General features: G+C 39.3%; 1 protein-coding gene across 2 annotated transcripts in view; it reads left to right on the forward strand.

Moving 5' to 3' along the window:
- Positions 1-9580, forward strand: part of PPP1R13B (protein phosphatase 1, regulatory subunit 13B) — a 103695-nt gene that overhangs the window by 78806 nt on the left and 15309 nt on the right. For both annotated transcript variants that reach the window (XM_012647116.1, XM_012647118.1), the window contains exons 5-7: positions 4819-4920; positions 6768-6942; positions 7987-8183. In XM_012647116.1, coding sequence (XP_012502570.1) covers positions 4819-4920; positions 6768-6942; positions 7987-8183 — 474 coding nt within the window. The remainder of the gene's footprint in view (positions 1-4818; positions 4921-6767; positions 6943-7986; positions 8184-9580) is intronic.

Consider the following 9580-nt stretch of genomic DNA (forward strand, 5'->3'; position numbering starts at 1 on the left):
TCCTGGGCTCAGGCGATCCTTCTGCCTCAGCTTCTTGAGTAGCTGGGACTACAGGCCTGTACCACCACACCCAGCTAATTTTTAAATATTTTTGTAGAGATGGGATCTCACTATGTTGCTTGGGCTGGTCTTGTACTCCTGGCCTCAAGCGATCATCCTGCCTCAGCCTCCTGAGTATCTGGGACTACAGGCACATGCCACCATGACCGGCTAATTTTTCTATTTTTTTGTAGAGAATGGGGATCCTGCTCTTGCTCAGGCTGGTCTCGAACTCTTGGCCTCAAGCAATACTCCTGCCTTGGCCTCCCCAAGTGCTAGGATTACAGATATGAGCCACTGCACCTGGCCTAAAATCCAAACTTTTGACAACACCACGTGTTGACAAGGATAGAGAGGAGCTAGAACTCGCATGAGTTGCTGGTGGGAGTATAAATTGACACTTCACTTTGGAAAACAGTATGGCAGTTTCTATCATTTCCACATACCCTTACCACATGACCCACCTATTCCACTTTTTGACATTGATTACCTAAGAGAAACAAAAATGTTTATCCACATAAATATTGGTACATTAATTTACATATTGACTTTATTCCTGATAGCCACAAAGTGGAAACAACCCACCTGTTGTCCATCAACAGAGAAATGGATATACAAAATGTGATACGTCCATGCAGTGGAATACTATGCAGAGATGAAAAAGAACAGATTACTGATACATGCAACAACATGAATGAGTATCAGAAACATTACGGCGAGTGAAAGAAGCCAAACGCAAAGAAGTACACACTGTATGATTCCATATATATGAGATTCTAGACTAAACAGAAAAGTCTATCATGTCAAAGTAACAACAGCAACAAAACCCCACAGTTCAGTGCTTGCCTTGGGAAGGGATGGGAATCAACTGGGAAGAACAGTAGGGAACTTTCTGGAGTGACGGAAATGTTCTGTATCTTGACTGGGTGGTGATTACACTGGATATGCAATTGTCACAACACATTCAACAGGCTGGGAGTGGTAGTGAGCGCCTGTAGTCCCAGCTACTCGGGAGGCTAAGGTGGGAGAATCGCTTGAGCCCAGGAATTTGAATTCAGCCTGGGCAATATAGTGAGACCCTGTCTCTAAAAACAACAACAACAACAAACACATAAAAACTCCACATCCAGCAGTATATAGTCATGTGCTGCATAGTAACATTTCAGTCAGCGATGGACCACATACACAATGCTGGTCCCATAAGATTACTGAAAAATTCCTATTGCCTAGTGATGATTCAGCCATCATGACATCGTAGAGCAACGCATTGCTCATGTTTGTGGCGATGCTGACGTAAACAGATCTGCGCTGCCAGTCTTATTAAAGTCTAGTGCGTACAATTATGTATAGCACATAATACTTGGTAATAGATGACTGTGTTACTGGTTTATGGGCTTACTATATATGCTATACTTTTTATCATTAGAGTGTACTCCTACTTACTAAAACGAAAAGTTAACTGTAAAACAGCCTCAGGCCCTTCAGGAGGCATTCTAGAAGAAGGCACTGCTATCACAGGAGACGACAGCTCCACGTATGTTACTGCCCCTGAAGACCTTCCAGTGGGACACGATGTAGGGGTAGATCCTGACCCTGTGTAGACCTAGGCTAATGTGTGTGTATTTGTGTCTTAGTTTTTAACAAAAAAGTTCAAAAATTTTTTTTAAGTAGACAAAAGCTTGTAAGGATATAAAGAAAGAAAATATTTTTGTGCATTGGTACAGTATGTGTTGTGTTATAAAAGAGTCAAAGTTAAACAATTAAAGAGTTTATAAGGTAAAAAGGTTATAGTAAGCTAAGTTTAATTTTTTATTGAAGAAAAATATTTTTATAGATCTTGTCTAGCCTAAGTGCACAGTGTTTATAAAGTCGTGCACAGTAATGTCCCAGGCCTTCACATTCACGCCCCACCACTCGCTGACTCACCCAGAGTAACCTCTAGTCCTGTAGTCTCCATTCATGGTAAGTGCCCTATACAGGTGTGCCATTTTTTTTTTTAATCTTTTATGCCTTGTTTTTTTTTACCTTTTCTATGTTTAGATATGTTTGGATACACAAATACCATTGTGTTACAATTGCCTGGGTATTCAGTACAGTAACTTGGTAGCTTAGGAATAGTAGGTTGTACCAGACAGCCTGGGTGTGTAGCAGGCTGTACCACCTAGGTTTGTGTGAATGCACTCTGATGTTCCCACCATGACAAATTGCCTAGAGACGTATTTCTCAGAACAGATCCTCATTAGTAAGCAAAGCTCAAATGGGTGTGCGTTTTATTGTATGTACATTGTGCCTAAATAAAGTTCATTTTAAAAATAAGCTGTGTGTTTCTTAAACTGGCCTGTTATTTCATTTTGTTAACTTAGTAAGGCAACTTCTGAAGTTTTGTATCTGAAGTAGACTAGAACATACGCTTGTCCATTTTTTTAAAAAGTTGGTCATCTTAAATTTAAGACCATAAAATTAGAAAATTATGTTTATGTTCATTATAGGTGTTGTGAAATAATACTTGAAATTTCTGTCAAGTCAAGAATGATAATGTATGGAGGGTTTAGCTTCTTACTTGGATTTATTGTTTGAGAATGGGAGGTTTTCAGAGACATCTTTTTATTTTCAGCCGCATAATTCTCATGACAGTTGGACCCAGGGTAGCCAAGAGTGGTGTAGTGAAATGTCCTGCTTTTATGAATGTCTCATGTGCCGCTCAACGTGGTTGCCAAGCTGCACAGTGCATTTTGCAAGAGTGCATGTGACATTCCATTGTCCTCACTGCTACCCTGGGAGGTGCTGGTTTTTTTCCCAGTGAAATGTAGTGTAAAGAAACCTGAGCTCAGTCTCTGTTCCTCATAGTTGAATTTGGTGGGGTCATCTTACTGCTTCCCTTCTGAGATTCTCATCTCTTCCATTAGAATAGAGGCTCACTGAAAACAGGGCAACTGCATTCTATTATACTTCTATATTGCTCACAGTGTCTAGGATTGCATTTGGCATATATAGGGTAAATGAATTGTGGTATTGAACATGGACAGGATACAGAAATGTGTTTGCCTGACACCTTCACAATAGCCTTGCCACATAGGGGTGGGCACCAGCTTCAGTCCTGCCCTGCCTCTTGCCAGTGCTGGGCTCGTGGGGACATTCTTGAGCTTCCTCATTTATAAAGCTCCATGCAGCACTGAGCACAGCCTTTGCAGGCAGCCAGGAACTAGGGAACAAGTTCAGAAGGGAGGTGATCATAGCCAGAGACAAGTTAGGGAAATAATTCATTGAGCTGTACACTGTGACTTACTACACCTTTCTGTGTGTAAGTCTACCTCAGTAAAATTGTATTACAGCACATATTAGTATATTTATAAGATACAATGCCTGACTTACTTATGACAACGTGGCATATCTTAATTTTATAGTTAGAAAAACACATGCAACATAAAGAGGGTACAAATGTATATACTGGCAAATAAAATAATTTTTGATTTAAGTAAAATAGTTTTACAAGCTCTACCTTGTTCACAGATATAAATATCAGAATACTGAGCAATTAAATTTCTCTTCTGTCCTCTTTTCCTTGTTATTCAAAGCCATTGGTAGGAAAGAGAGACTAGAAAAATAGTTTTTGATTTTTTTCCCTTCAAGTTGTAAAATTATGAAATTAATGTAAATTGAAAAATTTGTTGAATGGACATAGTTTTTCTCTAGTCAAAAAAGTTTTTATGAAGTAAAACTTCTGAAGCTTTCAAGAAATACTTTTTGTCGTGATTAGAAAATCTCAGTAGGTAGAAATTAGTAACTCTTTATTAGTGTTAAAGTAGAAATAGACTGGTTTTTATTTTTTTATTTTTTGGTAGAATAAACAGATTTCTTTCCACATGGAAGTCTCTATAGCTTGGTAGTTTACCTAATTTTGAAAAAGAGGCTTGCTCCATGTTGCTTCTTCAGGATGTTTGGATAAATGGAATGGGGGTTCTAATTAAGACTGTCGAACAAATCCTAATTTTCAAGAGTCAAGAATATGCTTGAACACCATAAAAGTTTGAGAAGACACGAGCTGGAGGAACAGAGATTGAAACTGAGTGAGAACGATAAGAGGTGTAAGAGTGGTGCACGAGAAAGGGTCCTACGGGTATGTGTGGACCTGGAAGGAGAACGTGGGGGTCTGGACCGTGCAGTCTCCATGGTCAGGACCGGAGGGTTTGGAGGAAGACAGGCTTACAGGAGTGGAGCTCTGCATTACCTTGGTATCTATTTCACGTAACTCTGTCGGATGATATGTCAGTTCTTCATGTAGGCCATACATAAGGTGTTTGTACTGAGGTGTTTGTATCTTAGAATCTGTTATATATTTCAGTTTCTTGAGACCACATGACAATGAGATGACATTTATCCTTAGGTGTCACCTGCACTTTTTTTTGTTGTTGTTGTGTATCCTTAAACATTTGACAGGCCCATTTGCTCAAATACACTTACTATATCGCCATTCCAGAAGGAGGAAGTCACTTATAATACACATTTGCAAAGGTTTGTTTTAAAGTCGAACCTCTTACTAAATATAGTATTGGATGTTTACGCATTAGAAAAACTGTTATTTATATATAATAAAAGCATTAAACAATAATAAAAACATCAACAATTAGGAAAAGTTCTTATGAGAAGATAAACTAGTTTATATTCTCCTAACTTCTAGGGAAACTATCTAAAATCCTGAAGTGTTGGAGTTTTGACACTAGAGAAAGACAATTATGCGGATGAGCATACATTCCGGTGTGTGTGTTTTGTTCTCTGTAGGTTGGGAATCCACGTGTTGAACTCACCCTCTCAGAGCTCCAAGACATGGCAGCTAGGCAACAACAGCAAATTGAAAATCAGCAGCAGATGTTGGTTGCCAAGGTAAGTTATCAAAGTAGAGGTAGGGCAACACTGTTCGAAAGATATCTTCTTCCACCATCATTTTAGATTGGTGTTCATACATTCATGGGTAACACTTGTAAAATAGGACCATGCCACGGGAATGCTAACTACAATGTCTTTTTATTATCACTTCTGTAATAATATAGGCATACTCTAGGTGCTGGAAGTTGAGAAGGTATCAGAGCAAGGACATTTGACCCTTGACATGCACAAGAACAGGAAATGGCTGACATTATCCAATTCATAGATAAAATTTAGAAAGGATACTTTCTGTTGTTACCTCCTTTTTCCTGTGGGTGTGTTCCCAGCTGTGTAGTGGATATTAGTGTTTAGAGAAAACCAGCAATCCATGATGAAAATGCTGGGCAGGGACCCTGAAGACAATGACAGCTGGTTAACAGGGCTTCCTGATGTGCCCTCTATGCGGAAATTGTTTGGTTCATTACCGTGCAGGGTACAGATAATGCTCATTGTATACCGAAGTTGACATTTGCTGTTGAAACTCTGTAAAGTAGGATTGGGAATTTTCTTAAATAATGGCTAAGTCATACTTCATTGAAAAATCAGACCTATCACCCATGCCTGCTGGAAATGATTGATGTAAATGATCTTAAAATGTTCTGCAACTGCTTTAAAGAGAACCTTTAAAAATTACCAGCTAGGTTCTTACTGCTTTCTTCTGTAGAGAGATTTTCTTAATAACCAAATGTCCAATCCAATTTTGTCATTTATTGAATGATTGTGTAGTTCATTGTACTATCGACTTTCATGAAAGTAATAATTTAAGTTGGACTGTTTTAAAAAGTTTATTGGATTTACAATAATAAAAATAATCAAAAGTTAAATAAATTAGAAAGCATTTCATCCCATTAATAAGATTTCTAAGATGAAATATACATAATATTATGTAATTATAAAATTTTCTAATTCTGCTTTTTATTTTCTTTCCAAATATTGATCCAAGAGTATTGCTGTTAAAAAAATTTTAGATATTTTTGTCAGTGTAAATCACAAGTTAATGCTAAATCTGAAATATTTAAGCACATATTTCCTTACCTTAAAGTGTAGTATGTAATGCCTGCATAATCATACCTTAAACCTCTCCTTATTTAGGTATATTTTATGCATACATATGGGACCATGAATATTTAATGTTGACTGTTATCCTTAAGGTATGTTATCACATTAATAGGAAAAAAAAACCTATTGAAGAATTTTGCATATATTTTTATTTTTGGATTGTCCTGTTATCGTTTGACTATAAAATGTTTCGTTATTTTTGAAGAAACTAATCCTGAAGAAAGCAAAACACTTCCTTGATTGTTCAGTGTTACTTAGCAAATGGAGGTTTATCTCATTACTGATTACTTTATCTCTTTTCAGTGTAAAGTCCTCTGCTGGTCAGTGCTCATTTCCTTTAGGAAGTTAAGTAAGAGATTCTTGGGAGCCACTTTGTAGCAACAGGAAACATGTTACTGACAGCAGGAAACTCAGGCTGGCTGGGACGTCACAGATGTGAGAGTGAAGACGAGGTTGTTAGTCGGTGCATGTTCTCCTCCTGTAAGGTTTTCTGCCAGAGCACTCGTATTAACTGAATGGTGTAGGTCAGCGTGCGTAGTAAAGTCGCCAGACTCTCACCACCTCATACTTATACGCCCAGTAATTTCAGTTTCGCGTGGTCTGATGTGTGCAGGATTCCTCTACTGTTTCTTTAGTATTCATTAAGATGGGTGATACTGTGGAATACATTCAAATTTTTCTTTTTAGTGTGTGAAAGTCATCGTAAGATTCGATTTTCAAAGTTAGATTTTTCCTTCTTTTGTTAGGAACAGCGTTTACATTTTCTAAAGCAACAGGAGCGCCGTCAGCAGCAGTCTATTTCTGAAAATGAAAAACTTCAGAAATTGAAAGAACGAGTTGAAGCCCAGGAAAACAAGCTGAAGAAAATCCGAGCCATGAGGGGACAAGTGGACTACAGTAAAATCATGAATGGCAATCTGTGTACGTGCCCACGGCCCCACCTGGCACCCACTCTTCACCAGTCCCAGATCAAGTGAAACATAGTCTGGCTGCACCTTTCTACAGCAAATGTGCCAAAGCTTTGCTGGGTTATATGCCTTAAAAGGACGGGGCTGGTTAGGTTAAGTGATATTGAAAGGTCTCTTGTAGCCCTGGGATGCAGCAGGAAGATCCTTCTGTTACATTGGTAACAGCAGCCCTCTGCAGTGGGGTGGGGGTGCTCCAAGAAGGCTCACTTGTTACAAGTGTTTGCTTTCTTTGAACCGCTTAAATTGTATCCATGCATTACGATGAGCCATACAGACACTCCCTTTTTTTCTGTGTGGACTCTGATTTTATTCGTCAGTTCAGCTAGTGTCACAGTGAGGCTGGAGGCTGATGTGGCTTACTCTGCCCTCACAAAGCCTTTGTTCGTTCTATGGGCACACTGAGGTTCTGAAGTGGCTTGACCAAGCTAGCTTTTGGACTGCTTGCCTTAAAGAGTATTTAGCAATTAATGCATATATCGTTGTTTGCTCTATGAGCAGTCACATCATGTATTTTATTTTATTTTATTTTTTTTTGAGACAGAGTCTCACTCTGTTGCCCTGGCTAGAGTGAGTGCCGTGGTGTTAGCCTAGCTCACAGCAACCTCAAACTCCTGGGCTCAAGCGATCCTCCTACCTCAGCCTCCCGAGTAGCTGGGACTACAGGCATGTGCCACCATGCCCGGCTAATTTTTTCTATATATTTTTAGTTGTCCAGATAATTTCTTTCTATTTTTTTTAGTAGAGACGGGGTCTCGCTCTTGCTCAGGCTGGTCTCGAACTCCTGAGCTCAAACAATCCGCCCACCTTGGCCTCCCAGAGTGCTAGGATTACAGGCATGAGCCACCGCGCCCAGCCACATCATGTGTTTTAGATTAAGCATATCGTAATTTTATCCAAGGTCTGGCACTAGGTGATACTAGGGTTGAGTTCAATGTATAGAAGTGAAAAAGAATGTCAACTAAATGATGTTTTTTTCTTCTTTGGTGGACAATTATAGCTGCCGAAATAGAAAGGTTCAGTGCCATGTTCCAGGAAAAGAAGCAGGAAGTACAGACTGCAATTTTAAGAGTTGATCAGCTCAGTCAGCAGTTGGAAGATTTAAAGAAAGGAAAATTGAACGGGTTCCAGTCTTACAATGGCAAGTTGACAGGACCAGCAGCAGTGGAGCTAAAAAGACTGTACCAAGAGCTACAGGTAACTCGTCTGCATCTGGGGAATGGTTATATTAAAATTTCCTCATCTTTCTGGCTTTCACCTTAGTATGGTTTGGAAACCTCAGGAACTGGAAACAAATTAATGGATTCTAATTTAGAAATAGGTACAAAATGTGTTCAGTATAAAAGAATTTTTTAAATGGCTTTATTGAGATATTCATATAGCATACAGTTCACCCATTTAAAGTATACAGTCCATTGGCTTTTAGTATCTTCAGAGTTGTGCACCCACCACCACAGCCAATTGTAGAACATTTTCATTGCCCCATAAAGAAGCCCCTCACTTCTTAGCCATCACCCCCCAAGAGCCTGGCATCCATGAATCTACTTTCAATTATGGATTTGCCTGTTCTGGACATTTTATATGAATAGAATCATACAATACAGGTTGAGCATCCTTAATCTGAAAATCCAAAATCCTTCAGAATCTGACATTTATTGAGTGACATGGTGCTCAAAAGAAATTCTCATTGGAGCATTTTGGATTTCAGATTTCTGGATTAGGAGGGATACTCAACCAGTAAGTACAATGTAAATATTCCAAAATCTAAAACATTTCTGGTCCCAAGCATTTCGGATAAGGAATGCTCAACTTGTATGTGGTCCTTTGTGACTAGTTCCTTTTACTTAGCATGTTTTCGGTACAAAGAATTTAATTGGAAAATAATAAACTAGTAAAGAATTAAGCTTTAGATGACATTTAAGGCCTCTGTGTGAGCTGTATTTTTGATGAGCTGGACAGGCACCTATTGTTAAATCCTTGTTTTAGTTCAGGCTGCTGTAACAAAATACCATAGACTGGGTGGCTTAAACAGTAGACATTTATTTCTCACAGTTCTGGAGGCTGGGGATCGTGATGCTGGCAGGTTCGGTTCTCAGTGAAGGCTTGCTTCCTGGCTTGCAGGCAGCCACCTTCCTGCTGTGCTCTCACGTGGGGCAGAGTGAGTTCTGGTCTCTCTTCCTCCTCTTATAAGGACATTAACCCCCTCATGGGGGTGAGGCCCCTACCCTCATGCCCTCATCTGAACCTAATTACCTCCTAAAGTCCCCACCTCCAAATACTATCATACTGGGCTTAGGGCTTCAACATACGGATTTGGGGTGGGCGGGACACAAACATTCAGTCCATAACAATTCACAAGATTTCCATTTCTGAGAAGTTTTCATTCAGCAGATGATTTTTCAAGCCAGAAACAAGTTTTGTGATTTTTTTTTATTTTTTATTTTGTTTTATTTTATTTTTAGAGACAGGGTCTCTCTCTGTCATCCAGGCTGGAGTGTAATGATGCGATCATAGCTCACTGTAACCTCGAACTCCTGGGCTCAAGTGATCCTCCTGCCTCAGCCTCCCGAGTCTAGCTGGGACTACAGGTGTGC

This window comes from Propithecus coquereli, unplaced genomic scaffold, assembly GCF_000956105.1.
Source record: "Propithecus coquereli isolate 6110/MARCELLA unplaced genomic scaffold, Pcoq_1.0 Scaffold256, whole genome shotgun sequence".
In the NCBI taxonomy this organism is placed as follows: Eukaryota; Metazoa; Chordata; class Mammalia; order Primates; family Indriidae; genus Propithecus; species Propithecus coquereli.